Raw genomic sequence first — 25,278 nt, 5'->3', positions numbered from 1 at the left:
GAGGAGGAGTAAATGGATTAAAAGAAACGAAAGAAGAGCAGAAGAAGTAAGGGATTAAACCGGAGGGAGAGAACTAAAAGTAAACAGAAAGGAGAGACAGCAGAGAAGAGGGGCAACAGGAGGAAGAACTGGTAATCAGCTTATGAAGAATTAACCTGAAGACCCCCAGAGAGAGACGGACAGGTGAGGGGAAGACAGGTAAGTGTAAATGCTATCAGAGCAGGTTGGATTTACAGGGTCTGTTCACATGCAGTGCTTTGTGTGGTCTTCTCAGGTATTTCACCTGTTTGGAGGCTAAAACAGGTTTTTGAAGCACATGAAGCTCCTGCTTCTGGAGTCTCCGTTATGCTGCAGCTCAGGGTCTAAATACCGCGTGCATGTGAACCGGAGTTACAGCCGAATCACACCTGTGCAGGTGCCTCCGACGGTAACAGATCCTGCCAAACTGATCAGATTCTAGTTCAGGGGATCAGACTTGTACAGGAGGTTGAAGAGAAATGTTTTAATAAAGAAGATGAAAAATGTGAAGGCATCAGTCCTCTGTGTCTCAGTTCAATCATCTTTTTCATCAGTTCACACAAACAAACAAATAAACAAACAGAGGATGAAGGAGCAGCGGCTGTTTTCATCTTTAGAGGCGACAGAACGCTCAGTAACAGATTCATACAAGACGTTAAAACACCTGGACTCCCCTGCAGGAAGCCTCTCACTGTTCAGCGGTTCACAGCTGAGCTGTGACTTCGTTGTTCTCCTTGCTTCAAACTGGGTTCAAAGTTCACGTCCTAAATGTTCCACAAAAGCTATAAAATGAGTTTAAGCTTGTTGATTCTCCAGTCAACTGTATTATTCTGAGGTCTGGAAAGTTTTCATGTTTCTAAACAGTTTCTTCCATCCATCCAACCATCCATTCTCTACCGCTTATCTGGGCTTGAGGTATGGGGGCACAGACTTCTCTTTCCCCTGGTATTTCTTCTCATCCAGGTTGACCCTGAAGATCCTGGTCCAGCTGAGACTTAGTCTCTACAGCGTGTTAAGGGTCTTCCACCAGGGAGGGATCTAGGAGACATCCGAACCAGATGCCCGAGCCACCTCATTGGCTTGTCTCGATCTGGAGGAACGGTGGTTCTACTCTGAGCCCCTCTGGATGAGCGAGCTCCTCACCCTGTATCTGAAGGAGACCCTTTGCCCGTGACAGCTCGTGACCACATGCGAGGGAAGAAATGTAGATCAGCTGGTAAGATGCCAGCTTTGCCTTTTGACTTAGCTCCTTCTTCACTCCGACAGTCCAAAGTCTGCATCAGCGCTAATCCTCCTGTCCCGTTCCACTCTACCTCTGCTGGAGGCAGGACCTCTTTGCCGACCTTTTTTTCCAGCTGGCACCATGATGTCCTCATCCCAGCCGCTCATTACTTGGCTGCAAGCATTCCAGAGTTGAAGATTATGACCTGATGACACAAATAAAACCGCATCCTCCGGGAAAAGCAGAGACCTTATCATGAATTCACCAAAGTGAACCTACTACATACTCCAGCTAGGCCTAGAAATTCTGTCCATAAAACATTCAAACAGAACTGATGACAAAGGGTTGCCTTAGCGGAATCCAACCCTCACTGGAAATGATCAGCTTGCAATGAGGACCAGCCTATCACACGGGTCATACAGAGGGTCTGGTACCCCAAACTTTTGAAGCCTTCTCCAAAGATTACCAAAGAGACACAGTTTGTCTTTTCCAAAGTCCACAAAGCACATATGGGTGAACTTCCGTGTACCCTCCAAGACCCTGCAGGGTGCAGTGGTGGTCTGCGGCTCCACTAGCAGGATGAAAACTCCTCCTGAAGTTGAGGTTCAGCTGTCCCACAGATCCTCTTCTCCAGAATCCCTAAATATTTCTAATCTGTCTAATCTGTTTTTTCCTTTTTCTGGTTTTAGGTTCGGACTGGTTCTATTGTTGTTTCAGGCCTGAATGGGTCAGAACATCTCTACAATGACTGGATGTTGATGCTCACCGGATTGTCATGACAACCACACAGTGATCCCCTTATTATTATGTTAGTTGTCCATTTGGAGAAGACACTGAGAAACTGATCTCATGGGGACAAAATGAGGGAGCAGATGAACTTCCTGCTCATTTGACTGTTCACCATGTTTCGCCTCAGTCGGCCCCCCCCACTCCATGTCCACCTCATCCTCGGTGTCCTGCTGCTGCCGGCATGCTGGTCTCAGATCAGCAGTCAGTTCGACGTCTGCCGCTCTCTCCTCAGTTCGGAGTCAGGATCGGCGTGGGAGTTTTTCCCGTGTCAGCCCCCCCCAACCAACATGAAGGAGTTCATGCAGATCAGAGTCGACCCCCCAGGCATCACCTGTGGAAACCCACCTGAAAGATTCTGCACACTGGTTAGTCTGATGCACCAAGCACACACCTGAACACACACACAGGTGATCACAAATGAGTTTCCTGTCCTGCAGAGCTACTCAGACCCCACAGGGACGAAGATCTGGTTCAGTTTCAGCTGAAACACTCACAAACAATGAGAAAATGTGGCTTCAGTGGCTTTTTTTTAACACGCCAGTTTGGTTTGAAAATGGTTAAACCTGTTTTGAGTTGTCCAGTAAACAGTTCAGTACCAGAGATCAAGAGTCTAAGAGACGTTCCAGTATTTATTCTCTGCAGAGCAGCAAATGTGCTGGAAGAACAGCGATAAATCCGATCTTCATGTTACAACAGCTCTGCGTCTCAGCTGCAGGTCTTATCCCCACAGTTGAACACGGTGGTGACAGCATCATGCTGTAGTGGGTCAGGATAAAGTCATCAGATGGTGTTCATGCTGCACTTTGGTCAAACCAGCCAAACCATTACAATAATATATCCCCATTTCCACCAAAGGTGGCGCTGCACAGTATTTAGCAAAAGAGAGGACAAGGGCCGCGTGAAGAAGAAAACTCAGTTTCCTCAACCTACTGTTTTGGTTTTTATCGTGTCTTATGCAAGTATACTGCAGAAATCCACTGCAACAATGGTCGCAGTATGAACAGACGAGGCAGAGGACCCTTAGCGCCATCGCTATGGATTTACCCACAAAGCAATGCCACGCCACATGGAGAAAGTGACTTTCTTTTTTGGTCCGCTTCATGTATTTGGTCCACTTGAAACAGACCGAGACCTGCGTTTGTAGGAAGACCAAGTCTGCTTCTTTGGTCCGAATCAGAATTTGTTTGCAGTGTTCACAGTTCCCCAAATGAAGTGGACTTTCTGAGCCAACAGGATTTGAATCAAAAAGGCTGATGTGATGTGTTTGTAGTCTCCAACACCCCAGGCCTCCAACAAGCTCCTTGGGGCGGGGGAGGGGCAGTGCTGCTGCTCATAAAAACAGTGTGGGCTTTCACGTCTGTCTTCATGAGTCTCCAATACAATCCCAAAAAATCACTAGATTTGCTGCTGCTCATGTTTTCCTGCACAGAAGGAAAACAGAGCGACACAAGCAGAAACACACAGATGTTGTCTGACGTCGTTCTTGGTCCATGTGCAAGTCGCTGCTGATAAAACAGAGATAATCTTTTGTGAAAAGTAATGATATTAAGATATCTGTAGTATTAATTTATTGTGACATTTCTACTTTAGTTAGTTGTGAAACCAAGTAATTATAACATCCAGTTGTGCTTATCCTCTCCCTCAAACGAACAAGGCTTTCTGAGCAAACGATCCAGGACGGAAACTGCTGCTGATTCCACCAAACTCCGAGTTCAAGCTTGAAGAGTTTCAGTACATTAAAGATTGGAGTTCTGAGCTGACATTTAGGTTAATCAGTTTTTCTAAAAACATGTTTCCTCTTCAACAGTAAGAGCAGCGTCTTCTGACTGTAGAAGCAGAAAAACTACCAGCTCCATCTGCTTGAGGGGGTCTGAATTTCTGAGCTAATTAGACTAGATGAGGACGATCTGAGAGGTTTATCGCTGCAGAGGGAAGCATTTCCCCCGAAGGTTCATATGTATTCATGTCGATCAATAATTAAAAGAAAAAATAGAGAGAAAATGATCAACTGTCAGCCATGCGGTGACCTCCTGCAGGAGTCCTGAGCCTCGGTTTGGGCACCACCGAACTCACACAGAGCTCATGTGTCCTGCTGTGGGTCTAATTGTTCCTTTGGGAAACTAAAGTTCTGCCTCAATTATTGATAAAGGCAATGGTAATAAAGTAAAAAACTGAAGGTTAATTATTGATTCCATCTGTTGTAAAAACACTGGATTTGACAGATAGTTAAAAATGAGGATAATCACACAAATTACATCATGATGTCGCTACCGTGATCACATTATGTCATCATGTGCTTAATCATAAAGTAATTGAAAAAATCACAATATTCATAATCAACATGGCAGGCTGCACGGTGGCATAGTGGTTAGCACTGTGGCTGTACAGCAAGAGGGTTGCTGGGGCGGGGTTTTGGACAGTGGCCTTTCTGTGTGGAGTTTGCATGTTCTCCCCGTGTATGCGTGGGTTTTCTCTGGGTTCTCCAGCTTCCTCCCACCGTCCAAAGACATGCATGTTAGGTTAATTGGTTAGTCTGAATTGCCCAAAGGTGTGAGCGTGAGTGGTTGTTTGTCTCTGTGAGGCCCTGTGATGGACTGGAGAGCTGTCCAGGGTGTACCCTGTCTTTCACCCAAAGACTGCTGGGATAGGCTCCAGCTTCCCCGCGACCCTAATTGGACTAAGCGGTTAGGATAATGAATGAACATGTTGTATTACATAACATTAGCCGGATTATTCACTGCTAAAACAAGGCACTACTGGTAAGGATCATGCATCTGTGGAATGAGCTAAATTCTATTCTATTCTATTCTATTCTATTCTATTCTATTCTATTCTATTCTACAGTCATGTAGTAGACTCTTTTGTCCAAAGCGACTTACATACAACAGGCACATTGGAGGACAACTTGGAGTTTGATGTCTTGCCCAAGGACACTTCAGCACATAGTCATGGAAAGCCTGTAATGATCTCCCAACTAAATGAGATAAACATGTGGGTAATGCCCCCTGAAAATATGCCTTTTTTACTCCCAGGCAGACATGCTGGAATGAGATTCTGGAGCCAGTGGTGATCCCATGATTTCACTGTGGGAGAGAACGATCATCCACCAACAAGAGAATATTGCAGGAGGTTTCGCCACATTTTAGGTGTTTTTCTCCCACTTTTAGCTGAGTTGCTCATTCCACAGAAGCACCATTCTTACTATTTATACCTGCCTTTAATCATGTTTTCCAACAATATATCCTGCAACAATATTGCATATCAGTAAAAGAGAGAAATAATGTAGCAAACACAAATTTCCTTATTTTCTGTGCTAAGTTTTAGATGATTAATCGTTATGTAATCAGAGGAATCATGTGACTGGTCTGTGGATGCTTTCAGTTAAAGCTAGAAATACAATGATGAATAAAACCTGATGATCCCTTCAGAACATTTTGAACCTGATCAGTTGAGTGGGGAGAGGGCCGGGGGTCTGTGTGTGGTTAGTTGCGGCTGGTTAGTGTTGGCTAGTTAAGTCAGTTCAGTCATGTAGCCGCAGTGTGACAGTTGGCAGCAGCAGCTGAGGTTAAAGGATGAGCCTCACTGATCAGATTAGAGTCACCATTGATCTGTCGCCATACATGGATCATACTCTTTCGCTTAGCTGTGTTCACATGCTCTTCTCATGCTTGTAGCTGCAGATTACATGGAAAACAGGTCGGCAATATGTCTCAGTCTGCCTCAGATGGTTTCTGGCCGGTCAGTCCAACAGGTCCAGAGTGTTTCAGACCTCTTCAGTTTGACAAACCTCCAAGTTCAAGAGGGTCCAGAAACTCTGACATCGGCTCGGTTTGATGGACCTCCAAGGGCCAGGGCATCTAGAAAAGGGGTGGGCAACTCCGGTCCTCACAGCAGTCCTGCAAATGTTAGTTTCCCTGCTGCAACTCACCTGACTCAGACTTAATTAGTGGACTTGCACAGAGCTGAACATAAAACTTCGCACGAGTCTGCTAATTATGTGTTGACCTGAGCCAGGTGTGTTGCAGCAGGGAAACTCCCAACACTTGCATTACTGCAGCTGTCAAGAACAAGAGCTGCCCATCCCTGGTCTGCAGTTTCTGAGACCTGCGTAGGTGCTTTGTTTGGTCTCTGTTGCACATCAACAAGCCAACCATTCCCTTACCAAGCAGATATTGTATCGGCCAGATGGCATTTGGATGTACAGCAACATCTACGTAACAGCAAGATGTCATAGAAGCATCGAACAAGACGACATAAAAACAACGAAGCAGACTGATCCCTCAGTTTCTGTTCTTTCTTGCCTTGTCAATGTATATTTTTAAATGATAGCAGAGCATCAATCTCCAACCTTTTGAGTTGAATTGATAAGATTGGAACCCCAAAGGTGGGTCCAAAAACTAGGACAGGTCATACATTCTGGTACCCTTCCTATGTTTTGTGTGGGGAAAAGTTAAAAATGCATACCAACATGTCCCATACTGACCCAGACGCATTGAAGGGACCAGCTTCTGACACTGGCTCAGTCCAACAGGTGGTTTTACCTGGTACCTGTTTGTCAATGTGCTTGAGACAGCGCGGCCATTCTCTGTGGACCTAATCAGGCAACACGATGCCGTCCAGGTTTCTTCCTGCAGGAGCTTCTGAAGCTTTGTTACATAAGGTGGAACCCTCATGTTCTCACAAGCATTGTTTCTGTGAGACATGTGGTTGGGTTTGTCACACGAGTCTCGTCCTGTCATCATCTGCAGCTCGGAGCCTCCAACATTACATCCCTTGCTGTCTGAGATCAAAAAGATTTGAAGTATGCAGTGGGAACAGTATGCAGTGTAGAAACAGAGACACCTCACACTCAAACCCCTGTGTGATGCTTCTGCCATTTTATTTGACGTTGGTTTATGTTATTTGTGTGTGTGTATACAGGAGAATCCCTACCTGTGCAGTGATGAGTGTGATGCCTCCAGCCCCGACTTGTCCCATCCTCCTCAGCTGATGGGAGACAGGGAGAGGGGTGGGCTCATCACCTACTGGCAGACCATCACATGGTCCAGGTATCCTGAGCCCCTATTGGCTAACATCACTCTCTCCTGGAACAAGACTCTGGAGGTGGTCGATGACATTATCATCACTTTTGAGTACGGCCGACCAACCAGCATGGTGCTGGAAAAGTCCTTGGACAAAGGTGACTTGGGGAGCTGGGGGGTGGGGGGTAGAGGTAACATCTCCCAGCAAGAAAGGAGTGTGTCTTCCCGCACTCTTCCTGCGTCTGGTGATCAATATTTAGCTCATAGTTACAGGGCACATGAACGAGAGGCATAGCTCAAAATATCATAAAAATTATTAATTTTCTTATTCGAAATGCCAAATCTGCAGGAGATGTTTATAGATGTACAGCGACATCAATAATGTTTTAAAGAAATTCATCAACATCCCTGCAAATCCACCTCTACCACATTCATGAACAGCACTTTTTACCTCTTATGTCCACAAGTCCACATATGTGGACATCATTGTTCTCTAAAAGTACAAAACATCAGAACATGATTCTTTAAATCTAATTGGGTTCAAACAAGCCCAAATAACAAGGTGAATCAAAAAATTGCATGTTTAAAAAACTGCTTGGGCCTTAAGAGGTTAAAGGGTAAAAACCCTTTATATTTGTACTACCTGTACTTAACCCTTCTGAATGAGGCTTGTTTGTAGTATGTAGTATATCTTCACAGCTACAAGTGTTGTATGCATTATCGTGGTCTCTACAGAAAGCTCCAGTAGTGCCAGGATAAGGATGTCACTGTGTCCGAGTAAATTCACATGGAACACAGCAGTGAATTTATCTCCTCCTAAAAGAAAACAACTTTAAGTGAAAACCAGATGTAGCAGGAAACATTTGATTATAAACTGCTTCAGTAGAAGGTAAAAAGTGATGCTGTGCTGCTTTCCAGATGTTTTAACCAAAGTGTTATGCAGGTAAAAATCTCAGGAAGCTGTTGCCTTATCGTGATGATGGACACCTTTATCAATTGTAAGAATCAAGAGAATCCAGGGACAGACCTTAGAAACACCATGAGGGTCCGGAAAGACTTAAAGCCCAACATAGCCCAACATGATAGGAAGGGTTAAAACCCTAAAGTTGTCTTTATCTCCATGGAAACCAGCAGGACCTTCCTGATTAATTTCCAGCTAAGTCACAGGAGACACATTAGCAGAGTTTTTAAAGATGGAATAAGACATGATTGGTGATTGTGGCAGCTAGCTGCAGAGTTTCTGTCCCACAGTGATGAGAGAGACATCTCTGTAATCAGCAGAGTTTCTGTTCTCATATGGCACCTTGTTTATGTGGTTGGCTTCAAGTGGAGAAATGATCCAAAGCTCTAAATTGGACGGTGCTGTTCTCATGTTTTTGTTACATTCCTATATCATTAATCAGGACTGTGTTTCATTTGGTAGAGGTTGTCCAAGAGGCTCAATATCCTCATCTTCAAGGACCACATATGCATACCCAATGATACCCTGATCCATTGTGAACCAAACTGAACTACACTCGTAATTCAAATATCATTCTGCCAACTATTATTTTTTCTTGTTTACTATTAATTCATGTTGTAATAGAATATTTTAACCAGCATCTTTATGTTAGCATTCTGGTTGATGAAATAGCAGCTTCCAGTGGCAAAAGTGTGCTTTTTCTTTCATTTCCGGCATCTTTTGGAAAACCAGAAACATTTGGTTTGTTTAGAGCAAAACAAAAATGGATGGTAGCCGGGCCTCTATCCTCAATGAGAACATGATAAACAGAGGATTTGGCAATGCCAGACAAGTTAGTAAAGGTTAGTAACCCACCCCTGTTGTAACCAGTACAGCCCCACTTCTACTCATTTTCTCAGAATGATGAGTCTCCCAAATGATGTGGTGTGCCTCAAAAGTCTTCAGGTAATGTGTTGAAAGGGTATTTCTTGGTAAAGTTTTGGAAGAACTCCACCTTTGCAAACCTACCTACCTACCATCCTGATCCCACCACTCCTGGCTCTGATCCACACACTCTGTTGTACAGATGTTACAGCAGTTGCACCAAGTAGGGACAGCAGAGTAAAATTACCTTTCTTTCTCCTTGTCAACCTTTTTGCCATTTACTGCTCACAAATGTACGGACTGCCAACAGATGCTGTTATTAACAGAAGCCCGTAAATGAGAATAGCGGTTACCTTTGCAATTTTTTTCTGTAAACACTTTTCTGTGCATGCCATTGTTAAGATTCAACTGAGCATGCAGGTCACTTTAGGAACGTAAGCAGTTTACACAGCAGTCTGCATTTAAATGTAAAATAAAAAGCAAAGCACAACAATAGGATTTGACCAGAAAACCGAAATTGGGCATTAAGGCCTGCAGTGTGAACATAGCTGAATTTCTTTGTGTTTGTATTTCAGGAGCAACATGGCAGCCATATCAGTATTACGCTGATGACTGTCTCGAGGCCTTTGGCATGTCACCTAAACAAGTTTCTGACTTAGCACCAAGTAACTTAACCCGGGTCATCTGCACTGAGCAGTACTCCCGTTGGGTTGGAGCCAAGGTGAGCCACTGGATACTGGTCTTACTAACATCTGCAGGTTGATGATGAAACTAAAACTCTGCTTGGCCAACAGGAGGAGAAGAATGTTGTGTTTGAGGTGCGCGCTCGATTTGGTGTCTTTGCTGGTCCAAAACTAATCAATACGGATGCCTTGTACACCCGGATGGAAACCATGAAGGGGCTCAGAGACTTCTTCACCTTCACCAACCTCCGTCTACGTCTCCTCCGCCCAGCACTGGGAGGAACCTACGTCCAGAGAGACAACCTACTGAAGTATTTCTATGCTGTGTCCAACATTGATGTTCCTGCAAGGTGAGCAACCAAGAACTAGCTCCACTCTAACATCTAAGCATCACTGCAGGTAACCACAAACTGTTGTTCCAGTCTGAAATCTGACAGCATACATCTAAAAGTTTAGAGCTCATATGGTGGCCAATTGGAATTCTTCTTTTCAGGATATTAAAGTTCTTGAGTGACCTGAAGACGTTCTGTTTATTGTTCCATGTGATCAGGATTTTACAGTGTCCAGCAAAGAGACATTAAGTACCAACTGGAAGAACGAAACTAGTCAATGAAAACTTTTACAGAACATAATTTGCACTTTTCCATGAGTATCAGTTCGTCTCAACTCAACTCGCCTCAGCTTGGTTTGTAGGGTTTTCCACTAGGCTTTTTTACCTGTTTACTGGTTTACTTTTTTGTCACTCTTCAGCCCAGGTTCTAAGTGAGCTGAGTCGGGTTGTGTGTGACTTCGCCAGACTGCATGCTGCTATTGGTCAGGGCAGCGGTCAATCAGAGGTCAGGGTCAGAGAGTGACATCACTGGAAGAGCAACTCCAACTCACAAGTTGTTTACATTATGTGACAAGCAATGCTGCAGCAAAAGTCTGTTCCGTGGTCCAACTCTGAGGTGGAGACATTTCTTTGCTTGGTTTCTGAGGAAAGGATACAGAGGGAACAATATGGAGCAACACTATAAAATCTATAAAGAGCTTTCTGACTCAATGGCTACGGGTAGCAAAGGAGTTTTCAGCAGTGTCGAGAGAAGCTGAAAAAGCTAAGAAAGGACTATCGGCAGGTCAAGAACAACAATGATCGGAGTGGATGAAATAGACAGGACTGGAAGTGGTTCCAACAAATGGATGCAATTTATGGTCAGCAACCGGCAAGCCACAGACCAAGTAGCAGATTGCCTCTAGGTGCTGTGTTGTTGTAGAGCTTGTCGTGCACATCACTGATGTCCCAGCAATTTGACACAAACCCCGTCCATTTTAGACCTGGTACTAAACTGTAATGGAAAAGAAACAGGACCAAACTGAGATGAGTTGAGACAAGTTAAGTTGAGACAAGCTGATCCTGATGGAAAAGAGGCAATAAATTTAAAAGGGACTCTGGTTTGGTCACTTTCAAGTTTAGGTCACATTAACAAATCTAGCAGTCTGGCAGTGTGGACCAAGTTCTGATACTGGATCCACTGGCACCAGAGGGTCCTTAAAAGAGAATCTGGTACCCCACACTCCTTGAGTACTCCTCATAGACATGGGCATAGATTAAGACCAGTGTTAAGACAGTGGGTTCTACTGTTTAATTCAAATGCAAATAGTGTTTTTGGAGAACAAAAATGCTGAGTTTTGAAAGCAAAATCAGAATTTCCCACATATCATAAAAACATACACCCTCAATCAAAGATGAAAATCTACATATTAGACCACACTGGAGCTCTGCACAAGACTAGTTTTTAAATCCTTTTCCAATCCACTCCCACTAAAATTAGATTACTGTCTGGAACCACTGCCTGTCTCACTCATTCCTACGCGCTCACGCATGTGTGTTAGAGGCTGACATTTTTTCAGGAAACCCATGGGTCACAGGATTCTTGCAAGATTCCCACAGGATGGGAGTCAATTTTACTCAATCACAGTCAATCATGGGATTGGGACTGTACAGGATAAACAGTTAACGGGAGCAGACGGGAGTGGGAACTAACCAACCAACAAACAACAAAAGAAAAAGAAAAAAAGATGGGTGCCGCCATTTTGTAGTTTTTGCTGAATAATCCTACACTGTAACCAAAGTAAAAAAGAACTACACCCTGCAGAAGCCAATACTCTAGCCACTGCTTCCCCGTCGGAATTGAAATAAGAAAGGAAATGGAGTTTGAAAAAATCCGCAGAGAAACCAATATCGGAAAAAATTATAAGTAATGACAATTAGGTCTGCAAACCCCTTGCTCCCACCAATGCAATTAAAGGTCAATAAAAACAAGTTTATTTGAACCGTTTTCTGAAAACAATTGCATTAGTTGGCCTGTAATAGAAGAATATGATAAAATCAACATTAAAAAAAAGTGTAAATATCCTAAATAAAACAAATATGCCAATATTGCATCAAATTTTAACATGAGCTTATAAACAACCGAAAACCTGATGGCTTGTTAAAAAAAAAAACAGTCAGACTTGTAGGTTAAATCAATACACTAGAATTACTCAAAATAAGACACAAAAAACAGATATCTGCCTCAGATTGCTGTGCAGAAAGAGAACCGCCCACCGAGCTTCAATTCAACTCTTCAGAAACCTATGGGTGACGTCACAGAGGCTACGTCCATCTTTTTATATACAGTCTATGGTCCCAGTGCAGGGCTTAAGACCAAGCCTTGTACATCCAGTCAGTTTTGGTGCATTCAGTGGAGTTTAGTAGGTCAGTGAGATAGTTGAGCTACAACAGTGGAGTGGTACATGATAACAATCCTTTCAACTTTGTCTTTTCCTGCATTATGTCATGAATGGATGTCTGATAGTTGCCTTAATTTTGTTTTGATCAAATGACCGAAGAGGACTTAGCCAGATGTTAGCAGAGAAAAGAAACTGGCAAATGAAAGAAAGCTGGTTCCACCATGGTTGGGGTCCATAACCTTTTGCCTGTTGGTTGAAGTGGTTCTCATGAGAAATAGGTTGGGAACCACTGGTGTAAAAGGTGATTATTACTTTTAAATATGTACAGTCTGTTTTCACATGAGCTGTTCATACTTTGAAGGTTCCCAGAATGTTTGTTTTTACAGGATACTTGAAGGTTGTTGGAGAAGATGCCTGAACTTCTTGTAACGTTTCAGCATCAGCGGGTCTAAGTTTAGGTGGAACATCTGTCTTTGACGTTTGCTTCTCAGGTGCAAGTGCAACCTGCATGCATCTCAGTGTGTGATTCGTGAAGCAATGCTGCAGTGTGCATGTGACCACAATACCAATGGACAAGACTGTGAGCGCTGCCGCAGAGGGTTCAGATCCAGCAGCTGGAGGCCAGGATCATACCTGCCTCTGCCAAAAGGCACTGCCAACACATGTACGTACTAGTAAAAAAAATCATGTAAGCACCTGTATGTGTGTTTGTTCTGTAAGTCTATCACTGTCTGTCTTTTACAGGTGAAGTAGCCGACACTGTAACCAGTAAGTAATAATTCAGCTGTTTACCTGTGTTCACCTGTGTGTCAGTCGTCATTGTTAGCATGTTCACCTGTCAGTGTTGCATCATTGGGATTATTTTTTAAATGTTTTTTTGTTTTTAGACAAACCTTGCCACCAGTAAGCATCACTTCTGTTCCTGTGAAAAATTGCTTTTCATCAGCTGCTGAACTCACTTTGGTTTGAAACAAATAAGCTAAATATTGAAGCCAAAACATCTATAACTTAGTGATTATTACATCAATTCTTCCTCTCCAGATGAGTTCCAGCTGATTGCCTGTCCTACATTATCTCATGTACCCTGATACATGACAACATACAAGGAGTGAAGTCTGAAAATTAATCTTTTCAGAGCGAGTGAGACGCCAACAGATGCTCTGCACTTGTGTGCCTAATCTGTATTAGTCCGTGTTAACCTTTCAGTCACCTAACCCCTTTTACGTAGACACACTTGTTTGGCCATAAAACAACTTTACCAATCAACACCCCAACCCTGAATAAACCTGAAAACCTTACTCTCACTCTCTCAACTATGCAAACAGCAGATGGTACAAAGACTTTTAAGGTGCTCATGGATGTTTGGAAATGATAGTTAGCTTCAGGATGGGACAAGATGCAACAGTGACAGAAAATAATTACAGACTATAGAACAGACAACTAAGCTGATAGTTGTTGTAGAGTAGATATGACTAATAGTATGTCTCTGCACACCTGGAGAGCAGATTCAGGCCTGACCCCGGACCAGTTCTGAATTTATAATCTTTTTACAACATGCCCTCTACTGGACGGCAATTAAACTCCAACTGCATCCATCTCTGGATCAACAAGTCTTCCAGACTGCTTACGTCAGGGATCTCCAAGCCTGGTCCTAGAGGGATGGTATCCTGCATGTGTTGGATGTTTCTCTTCAGCAGCGCATCTGAGTCAAATGAATGAGTCATTTAAGAGACCTTGACAATAAGTTGTGGAGATTGGTGTGTTTTGAATCAGGTGTGTTTTAGCAGAGAAACATTCAACACCTGAGGGACACCGGTCCTCAATCCTTAGAGATCCCTGCCTTTGTTTTCCTGTCAGTGCCACTTGATGGGCAAGAAAAATGCAACTACTAAATCAGAGTCCAACTCAAATACCATTTTTTAGGCAAAAGTTACACTTTTAAAGCTTTATCAGATGTTAAATTCATAAAAGTTGAAGCTGCACTACACCAAATAAAAATGTAAATATTTGAAAAGTTTAAGTACACTTTATTGCATACTAGCAATTGATGAAATGTTTGGCCCATCTAAATATGTTATAATTTTTTTAACAAAAAACATTGTTTGTATGCATTTATATTTAGCATTTGCTTCACAGCTGATAAAACGAGGGCATGTCTGGTCTTAAGTGTCCAGACCACATTCTGTTGGAAGAAATACCCCGAAACACACTGAGATGATCTGAAATCTTCCTATTCACTAATTATACATCAGTGAGATCTGTAGAAAACAGACAGAAATCAAACATACCCATCACAAAGTAAGTAAGTAGCCATCACAGCAGGTGCAGTGAAAATCAAATGCACCTCTTCCAGCTGGTCCTGTATCTGTCCAGGTTGGACAGGTTTGCCCTTGCTGGACTGCTCAGACTCGTTTATGCTTTCTTACATAAGCTAATAGGTATCTGTTTTAAACATACACGTCCATTATTTTACGTTGCCATGGTTATGCATGTCAGCAATAACGCTCAACATTGAACCTGCAGTTTGCGGGGCTATTGCTGTGATTACTGTGTCAAGCGACGGATCTGGAAGGTTCCTGAAAAGGGACAAAATTACAGGCGTAAATGAAGCAGGAGATTGATGAAAGTGTCTGTCCTTTATGTGATCCTTTATGTCTCAGGTCCCGGGAGATTGCCACATTATGAGAGAGCATAGTTAGCCAAAGTTCATCATTTTTTATAAAATGAAATCTGTTATTCTAAGTTATAGAGTAATATAAATGTAAATAGTGACATAAACATGGTATACAAAATAATATGAATAATATAGTATAACTGACTTTATATAGATATTGTATCATGTAATGCTAAACTAACTTCTAGTCTAAAATATAAACTGGTAATATGTGTTTCTGAAATGTCTGCTTTCTGAAAAGGTAAATAGATTCATACTTTATATAAAGAGTTGGACTATACATGTATCTCATATTATCTACTTAATTACTTTTATTTCTTTATTTTTTTGTGTTTGACTCTGTGGTGCCTTGATTTAATGTGCAGATCAAGCATTCATCCATACCATTCAGGAACTAGTGGTAAACAGTATCAAATCATTATAAACTTATTGCATTTTGATGAAATAGTCTGATGGAATTAAACAAACCATGTGATTTGCGTTGAATACCACCTCCAGCTGTCATCCATGGTGGTTTGCAATGAATGGCATTGTTGCAAAAACGGAGGGGTCAGGCACTGCAGGCATGAATGTGTGGCTCTCTGGGTCTGCAGAGTGATGGAACAGCAGCTTACGATCAAACCTCTGGACAAATGTGGAAACAAAGTCTCTCAAACTGAAGATAAAAGTCCTGCAAGTCTTAATCCAGGTTTGTCCAGTGGAGTTTGTATTTTCTGCAATGGAATAACTGTAGGAATCCAGAAAGTGTCTCTGCAGAACAATACTGGAAGATTCACTGTCTTTTGATTGGACGGTTCAGGTGCAACAGTCTCCAAACTTAGACTACGTCCACATGGATACATGCAGAGATTGCAGAGATGACTGACTGTAAACCTTCTTCATGCCATCCTTGTTTTTAGTGTATTTCTATGGCAGGGTCACAGTGCCACTCACAGGCCTGGCAAATGTCTCACAGCATTTTCACCTGTTTGGTTTAGACATATACTGGATATTTCTTTAAATGATTCCGTCTTTAATAACTTTGTTTTTCTAACAGAATCAGATCTGTCTCCATGTGGATGAAACTTTAATCCAATATTACTGTAATTAAGATGAGAGAAAATATCAGTTCAGCAGATTCACTAAAGAGACACAACTCTTCTTCTCTGACAGCGGATGGTGACTCTAACTCAGCAGCATCTGATGGACCTTCGGCCTCATCAGATGGAGTGACTGACTCTACTAGTACTACTGCCGCTACTATTACTACTGACAGAATTACTACCACCTTTATTATAACTTACAGTAGCACCCAGACTGATGTAAATGCTGCTCTGAGCTCTACTACTAAATTTGTTGATAGAACTACTGCATTTCCTGACAGCACTACCATATTTGCTGACGCCACTACTGCAGTAACTGACAGCACTTCATTTGCTGACAGTACTACAGTTACTGACAGTACTACAGTTACTGACAGTACTACAGTTACTGACAGTACTACAGTTACTGACAGTGCTACCACATTTCCTGACAGTACGACTACATTTTCTGACAGTACTACCACATTTTTTGAGAGTACTTCTACAGTAACTGACAGTACCACTACATTTGTTGAAATCACTACTACATTTGATGAAAGTACTATTACATTAACTGACAGTACTACAGTTACTACTATAGTAACTGACAGTATGACTGATAGCCTTTCTACCACTACAGACAGTACTTTCACATACTCGCTAACCTCTGATGTAAGCACAGAAAGTCCTTTAACAGCTTCAGATGCAGCTTTTAGCTCTACGACCATGGAGCCATGGAGTATTGCTACAGTTGAGACCAATACTGCCACTGATACTACATCTGTCTTCGATGCAGACATTGGTAGGACTACCAGTATGTCCATGACTGACTCAAGTGTTTTGCCTACTGGCACCACAGATGCTGGTGACTTTCCTGGAACTGGTGTAAGCTCAGTCACAACATTTGATCCCAGCTCTGTAGTCTATACTGTCAGTGGTACTATCAGTACTACAAACATGGATACTTTTTCTGACTTTAGTAGTACAGCAGGACTGTCAGCAGACACGGATACATCCAGCAGCCCCCCTGTCCTGGGAAGCTCTAGTGACTTGGAGGTGTCTATGTCTGATCCAGTGACTTCACCCTTTGACTCCACTCCAGACTCCACCTTCTCTGGGACTGTCAATATCAACCTGGTAACCAGTATTGATCCACCATCTGTTGGTGTTCCAACCATCCCAGAAATGACCCCACCCAAAGACAAGGCTTCATCTGCAGATACTCCACCCACTGGGTTTGTTCCAACCACCCAGGTGGGAGCTGACACACCTTCTGTTGCACCACTGGAAATACCATCTACAGACCTACCACCTCCTGATATCCTTCCTCTAGATGTGTCATTGGAAGATAAATCCCTGGACACACGTCCTAATGAAGCTTCTTCTGGTTTACCATCTCCTGATGTACCTCCTCCAGAGATACCTCCCCCGGATAAACCTCCTGAAGTAGTGCCTACTGATATACCTCCTCCTGATAGACCTCCTCCTGATATACTTCCTTCAGATGTAGCTCCAGGAGAACCCTCCTCTACAACTCCTGCCAATTTGATAGACATTTCTTCTCCAGATGTTCCTCCAGAAGTGCCAGATTCAAAGACTCAAGTCACTTTGACTGATGTATCGTCTCCTGGTGAACCTCCTCCACTTGCACTTCCTCCTGATGCACCTCCAGATAGGACTCCTCCAGGTGCACTGTCTTTGTATACATCTTCTCCTGATCTGACTCCTCTTAACACACCTTCTCCCGATGCTCCTCCTTTTGATACACCTTCCGTAGGTGGACCTCCTCCTGATGAGTCTCTCCCAGATTCAGCTGCTTCTGATAAACCTTCTTTAGATAGACCTCCCCTGGATGCAGATGTACCTCCTTCCGATTCACCTTCTCCTGATGCACCCCCTCCAGGTACACCTCCTGCAGTTGGACCTCCTTTCGATGCATCTCTTCCAGGTGTACCTGATGCACCTCCTCCAGATTCGCCTTTTGATGCACCTCCTCCAAGTGGACCTCCTGATTCATATCTTCCAGATGTACCCCCTCCAGATGCAGCCCCTCCTGATGCCTCTCCTCCTGATGCACCATCTCCTGATCCACCTCCTCCTGATGCACTTCCTGATGCCTCTCCTCCTGATGCATCATCTCTTGATGCACCTCCTGATGCCTCTCCTCCTGATACACCTCCTCCTGATGCACCATCCCCTGATGCGCCTCCTCCTGATACACCTCCTGATGCCTCTCCTCCTGATGCCTTTCCTGATACACCTCCTGATGAATCTCCTCCTGATGCTCCTCCTGATACACTTCCTGATGAATCTCCTCCTGATGCTCTTCCTGATACGCCTCCTGATGCCCCTCCTCCTGATGTCCCTCCTGATACACCTCCTGATGACTCTCCTCCTGATGCCTCTCCTCCTGATGCACCTCCTCCTGATGCACCTCCTGATGCTTCCCCCCCTGATGCTCCTCCTGATGCCGCTCCTCCTGACACACTTCCTCCTGATACACCTCCTGATGCTCCTCCTGATGCCTCTCCTCCTGACGCACTTCCTCCTAATACACCTCCTGATGACTCTCCTCCTGATGCAGCATCTCCTGATGCACCTCCTCTAGGGGCACCATCTCCTGATCCACTTTCTTTTGAAACTCCTCCTCCAGGTGCAATTTCTCCTGATATACCTCCTCCTGATGCTTACCCTGCAGCTCCAGATGGTTCTGTAGAGTCCTTGTCACCTCCCTCTGGAGCAGGAGGAGGTGATCTTGTGTCAGGAACAGTTTCTACTACTGTAGATCGATCTGACCCGGGTGGGGATGTAAACCGAGTTGAAACTGGTCAATATACTGAGTCTAATTCTGGATCGGAGTCTGCTGGTGATCCAGAATCCCAGAAGGAAAGAAAATCAACGGAACCATCAGCGTCAGAGGAAAAGAAAGACCTTAAACAAGAGAAGACAGAAGGACCAAAAGAGGAGAAAGGTAGTAAAAACTAAACTACAATCAAATGTAAGAAAATGTATTAAGAACATTCAAAAACAGACTAGATAGCAGTTTGGTAGAAAAGGCAACATTTAGCCTCATTTGTGTGGTTTACGTATGTTATGTATGTAAAAAGGTACATCTTTCTCAAATGTTGCCAAATATCACCACCCACACATTTCCACGTATCGTCTAGCGTGGTTGTTAGGGATTATATCCATTGGACACTGCTGGTTCAAGTCCTGTTTGTGTTTGAAACAAGATATTTACTACACAGCCAATCACTAATATATTATGCTATTTCTAGTTTTCTGAGCTTTCTACACTGTTATAGTGTTGATCGACATGTACATATAGACATAGACATGTCTTTTTTTTTTTTTTTTTTTTTTTTAAATCACCAAAACATATGTTTGAGTTTTCCAGCACTCTATCTTCGGTTTCCATGACGACGGAAACGCTTGGTTTTACAGAGTTTTTTCCACTTCAGAATTCTAGTGCGTCCCAGGGGAGGGACTCAGTGATTGGTCATCTTCTCTAGGTTGTGCACGTTCATGAGAAGAAAGCCACGCCCACCTTCACTGCTCAGTATAACTGCTCTTAGCATTTGACCAATCAGACGCAGGCAGGACGTAGGGCGGAGCTTTCTCTGGTTGCTTGTTTCTAGCTGAGGCTGATCTGAGAGGATCAAAACAAGATGAATGAAGGGGTTTGTGAAAAATGCTTGATTATTTCATGCCCTTCTGGACTTGTATATTAAAATAAATTAGACTGAAATGTGCATAATAGAGACACTTTAAACAAAGGTGAACAGCCTGTCCAGCTGATAAAGCTTAAAAGACACATACAGCTGAATATCATCAGCATAGAAGTGATTAGAGGTGTCATTAAAATATGGAACGATGTACGCAAGTATGTAAAAAAGGAAAAAAATGCACTCAGCACTGGAACTTGTGGAACCGCACAGGTCAGGGAGGCAATGTTAGAGGTGAATTTGTCATAACAGAGAATGTCCTAGTAGATTAAATCAGATAATGTCAGATAATAAACATTCTCCTAAAGAGGCAGACAGTCCCCAGTCTGCTATTCCTTTTATAAAATGATGGGTCAGTAAGGAAGTTGAAAAACTGAACACAATCTGAAATATGTTCTGTCACTGCTGAAATGAACAGAAACTATTTCCACAGAGGAAATGAAAGGCAAAACTAAAGAGAAAGAAGAGAAGGGCTACGAGAAGAAAGGTACAAAATCTAGAAGCAGATGCCATCCCATCCCATAGGACTAGTCATAGCAGTGCTGAACTCTGACCTCATCTTACAATGGTTACCCCAATTTGTTTTGTGTTTAAAGCGACCCAGAAGATTCTGATTCCAGGTGGACCAAAGTTCAGTCAACTGTCCAAAATTATTTACGTCAACTTCCAGGGTAAGAGTGCTGTGACTCCACACCACCATAAATGACCCCACCCCATCATGATAAATGACCACTTTCCAGGAAACTGAAGGTATTTATGATAGTTTAACCTCTTTGTGGGATATTCGACGCTCCTTGACAAAGTACAGAACCAGTTCTGCCTGGTTGGGAACAGATCAGCCTTCACATGCTGCCATCAGTCTTCCTGTTTCCATCTCCATTTTGTTTTTTTAATGTTCGGGGTACAAATGGGGTGGGGCTCCATTCACTGGGTGACCATGTCAAATATTAACTGTTTTTTTTGTTAACAATGTGTCTTTCTTTGTCAGACTGTGAGTGTAATGGTCACTCCAACCGCTGCAGCTACATCGACTTCATCAACGTGGTCACATGTGTGAGCTGTAAGCACAACACAAGAGGGCAGAACTGTCAGTTTTGTCGCCTTGGTTACTATATAAACAACTCACTGCCATTGGACGACGAGAAGATCTGTGTGGGTCAGTAGCACTGAAAACACAAACTCACAGTCCGTGACATCAGCTGACCGTACAGCTGATTGCATGTATCTGATATAAAGGGTTGATGTTGTGTTAACTTTGTGTGGAGATAAAACAGGAAAGATCTGTGAACAACGGAAAATGTTTCAGTCAAATATCAGCAAATGAAAACAAGTCACATCATGAATGTTAGTGGACTCATTCCTGTTTGTCCACTATGTTTGGCATAGTCTGGGCATTGTCCTTGTCCCCCAGTTTGGTAATTGGAGTTTACCCCAGTGGATGGGAGGGTAGCTTCGCTTCACCTTTGGGTGGGGGAACAGGCCCTGACTGTCGTTTCTGCCTACACACTAAACAGCAGTTCAGTCCCTTTTTGGGGTTCTTGGATGGGGAGAGGACCCTCTCCCCAGGGCTTCCTGGTTCTGCTGGGGGACTTCAATGCCCAGGTGTGCCATGATAGTGATACATGGAGGGGTGTGATTGGGAGTAATGGCCTCCTGATCTGAATAGGAGTGGTGTTTCATTACTAGACTTCTGTTCTCCTCACAAACGGTCTTGAACACTCAGGTAGAGAGAGGGCCTCACTCTCAACTGATCAATGCTTGTTGCAGGAACCCCTTTTCTATCCTGACTTGCGGGTGATATCGGGTGTAAGTAAGCTGTGTTATGTGCCTTCATTGTGGGCAACCGTAGCTGTGCCTGTCCCAGCAGTAATCTTCAAACTTACTGGTGGAAACCAGCAGTGAGGGATGTCATCCAGCTAAGGAAGAAGTCCTGTTGGTCCTTTTAGGCCTGTGGAACCCTGAGGCAGCTGATGGTTACCAGCAAACTAAATGTAACTCAACTTTATCAGTCGCTGAGGCAAAAAGTCAGGCATGGGAGGGGTTCGAACAGGCTTGCATTGGTATTGACTTTGGGAATTACTTCCAGAAGGTTTTGAGGAAAATCTGGTCAGTGGGCGGTTCAGGAGGGGGATGCAGTCTCTGCAGTGATGCTGACTCTAAATCTGTGATTCATAGTGAAGAAGTTGCTGAACCAAAAGACAGGCTTTTGGTTTACGAGCCTGAAAAGATGGCTTGGGCATCTAGTTAGGACCAGGACCAGATTGTCCTGGACACCTCCCTGGTGAGTTATTGTGGGCATGTCCCACCAGGAGGAGACCCCATGGAGAACCAAAAACATGCTGGCGGGATATAGATCCCTCAGATGTCAAGGGAATGCCTTGATCTCTGTGGACAAGATGGAAAATGTGTCTGGAGAGAGGAAAGTGTTGGCTTCCCTACTTAGGTAGCTGTCCCTAAGCAGCAGCAACCTAAGGATTTCAGGGGGCCGCCAGATCTTAATAAAAAAAAAAAAGTGAATAATAATAATAATAATAATAATAATAATAATAATAATAATAATAATAATGAACTAGCCTATCCTACATTTATTGAATAAATCTGGGACTTTTATTAAGGCTGTATTATTGTAATAATACATAAGCAACAAAGTTGTTACTCATGCCATATTTTAACCTCAGAACATACAGCTAGAATACAGTCAGCAGATGAAGAGGAGTGACGACTTCCTCCTTAGTCTGCACACACAGGATGAAGATGATGATAATCATGATGAAGATGTCTGTGTGTGTCCTCAGAGTGCCAGTGTAACGCAGAGGGGAGCTCGTCTCCTCACTGTGCCGACTCTGGTCTCTGCCTTTGTAAAGTCGGAGCCACAGGGAGGCGCTGTGACTCCTGTCTGCCGGGATACAACTGGAGAGGAGGAGGACTCGGTTGCACAGGTAGACACAGTGGGAGGGGCAAAGACTTTTTAAGGTACTGACTCTCAGTTAACAGATTATCATTTCCTTCTCCAGAGAACTTGTGTGATACAGAACGTTTGATTTGTCAGAACGGAGGAACCTGCGTCGACTTCCAGAGCTGCATCTGTCCAAGTAACTTCACAGGTAAGCACACACCTGTGTGCTGACGCAGCAGGTGGCGTGGGTGGGGCTTGGAGCTTGCTGATGTCATGTGTGTTTGTATGCAGGTACGTTCTGTGAGCAGAACGTCTGTCTGAAGAAGTCTGGTTGCCAAAACAACGCTGACAACTCCTCCTCTCTGCCGACATCACCACTCTACCTGCTGATCCTCAGTCTGTTCACGTCCATGTTCTCCTGACCCTGAGACAAAAAGCCAAACCCACGTATGACATCACAGATTATGTAATTAAATAAATGAAAAAATTCTTGGGTTTTGTTTTTACTGAACTCAGCTTGTTCTTGTAGAAGCTGGAGCTGGAGCCACTTTTCCATTTTTAAGGTCCGATCACCACAAACACCACCGTTCCCTTCACCTTCGCTCATCTTCCAGCTTCTCATGTTCCTCCCTCTGCTTGACTTTGCTGTTATTCAAGTATCTCTATGTCTGCCACTTCTGTCCTCCTGTCCTCCATGATGTCTGTTTTGTTAACCCTTATCAGTTTATCAGTCTGGCTGTGGACGTCCATCAGGATTTCTGCTCCATGATGGTATTTATCATCCTGCCCCCTGAGGTTTCCAGCCACAGATCATTACCATTCCAGCCACTTGGATATGGCATATGGATTGCCAAATGTAAAAATTATTTAAAAGTTTACACATTTCCATTATTTATTTCAAATTTCTCATGTTTTGTACCTTTTTACTATATTTCATGGAAAACTGTGAAAGATTTTGCCACCACTGGCACCACCTGTAACTTCCCACAACCCACGAAACACTTGCAAAGTTAAACAGCTTCCATCCATGTTGTCATATTGTTTTTGGAGACCACTTTAACCAGCACATTAATTCTGATTCAGAAATTAATGGATTGTTCACAGCTGAAGGAACTTCAGGAAATGCAGGAAATGTATTTACTGCATCTGCAGATTTTTGGATGAATGAGCTTTAAACTACTTTTGATCGTACAAAACTGAATTGCCTGAAAAGCTGACAGGAATTCTGTTCTGATAGCACAGATCAACAGATAAATTTATAAATTCAGCCTATAGTAGCAGGTTTCAACAGAACACTGCGATCTCAGTGGCTTATGGTTGGTCTCTGACAGCAATTGCCAATCCGGTAGCAACTGGTTTTAGCCATTTCTTTAACGATTTTTTACTGCAGACACAGGCGAAAGCTCATAATAAACTCCAGACACAAACGCTGCTTTTACCTTTGGAACGCCATACGGCCATAGTTCCCCCAAATGGAAGGAGATCACTGCTGCTGTTGCCTAGCACATCTGGCACATAACTGATGACTGACACAACATTACACAGTTTTATATGTTTATGTATATCGTTATGGGGATGTAAAATGAGCTATATCGGCTAATGAGATTTTGGTCATATCACCCAGCGCCAGCATCCAGTCAGAATAATGCGTGATGTAAACACCTCAACTTATCCTTTCAGTGTCAATTGGAAATAATTTTTTAAACTGTTTGGAATCTGAGTGATTACAACCTGTTCACAGTCAGAAAATGATCATGTTTACGCTCATTCTGATCTTTTCTGTGGTGGATGTTTCTGTTCATGCTTGAACTTCCTGAAGGGTAGATGACCCCAGCAAATAAAAATGAGACTGTGGCTGATATGCATTTGTTAAAAACATAAAAAGAGGATTATTGAGCATTTGGATTGTCAAAATGTAAAAGAAAAAACTTCTTCTAAATTAGTGCGATATATAAATATGAAATATTTGTCCATGTGAATAAAGTCCATGACGGTTCCCCTATTCTTTGTCCATGCTGGTTTCAGCTGCCTGTAACCTTCATTCAGCATTTCATCATGAAAGCCATCTTTCTTATTTACTCCTAGAATTCTGTTGCTCACTAACTTTCTGCTTTCTTCAGTCTCAGGGGTGCAGAAATGCCAGATGCAACCACAGAATCTCCATTTCACAGCCCTCAACAGTGTGGACTTTAAACCACAAACCACTGGATTGACCAGTAAAACCAGAGTTCGGATTAAAACGTTGGACTTAATTTTTCTGTGATTACTTTATTTGTTGCAGGAAGAAGCAGTAAAAATGGCAGATTCTGAGAAAAATGCTGACAGTCAAGAAAATAAAAGCCAAAACAAAGCCTAACAAGTCCTTTCCTAATGGCGGAAAGATGCACCGCATGTACCAGTCATATGACAGCTGTGGAAACTGGGGAAGAGGGGACATTGTGGGAGTGACCCCAACCCAACCGAAGCTCGGCTGAAGTGCTGCGTATGGTGGGCAGCACGACAAACGCACCCTGGAAGCATCTGATGTCTTCTTGTTGTGAACAGAAACTGTTTTCTTTTGAGTAAAACAAATCATTTTTGTGACATCCATCGTGATAATACCTTTTTTTTTTTTTTCATAAATAGCCTCCTAAGATATTTCTGCCTATTCAT

The 25,278-nt window shown here is 43.1% G+C and overlaps 1 protein-coding gene across 1 annotated transcript; it reads left to right on the top strand.

The window, feature by feature from the left end:
• Positions 1 to 2,142: 2,142 nt before the first annotated feature.
• LOC306764563 (netrin-G2-like) lies at positions 2,143 to 23,048 on the top strand (the record flags this gene model as incomplete). Its single annotated transcript, XM_079251737.1, is given in 10 exon segments — positions 2,143 to 2,394; positions 6,950 to 7,208; positions 9,451 to 9,596; positions 9,670 to 9,908; positions 12,762 to 12,938; positions 12,940 to 12,974; positions 20,719 to 20,886; positions 22,526 to 22,669; positions 22,745 to 22,834; positions 22,918 to 23,048. Coding segments are annotated over 10 exon segments (1,641 nt in total).
• Positions 23,049 to 25,278: the final 2,230 nt, after the last annotated feature.

Source organism: Telmatherina bonti, assembly GCF_933228915.1.
Source record: "Telmatherina bonti genome assembly, chromosome: 13".
Lineage (NCBI taxonomy): Eukaryota > Metazoa > Chordata > Actinopteri > Atheriniformes > Telmatherinidae > Telmatherina > Telmatherina bonti.
This window is presented reverse-complemented; position numbering and strand designations above follow the sequence as displayed.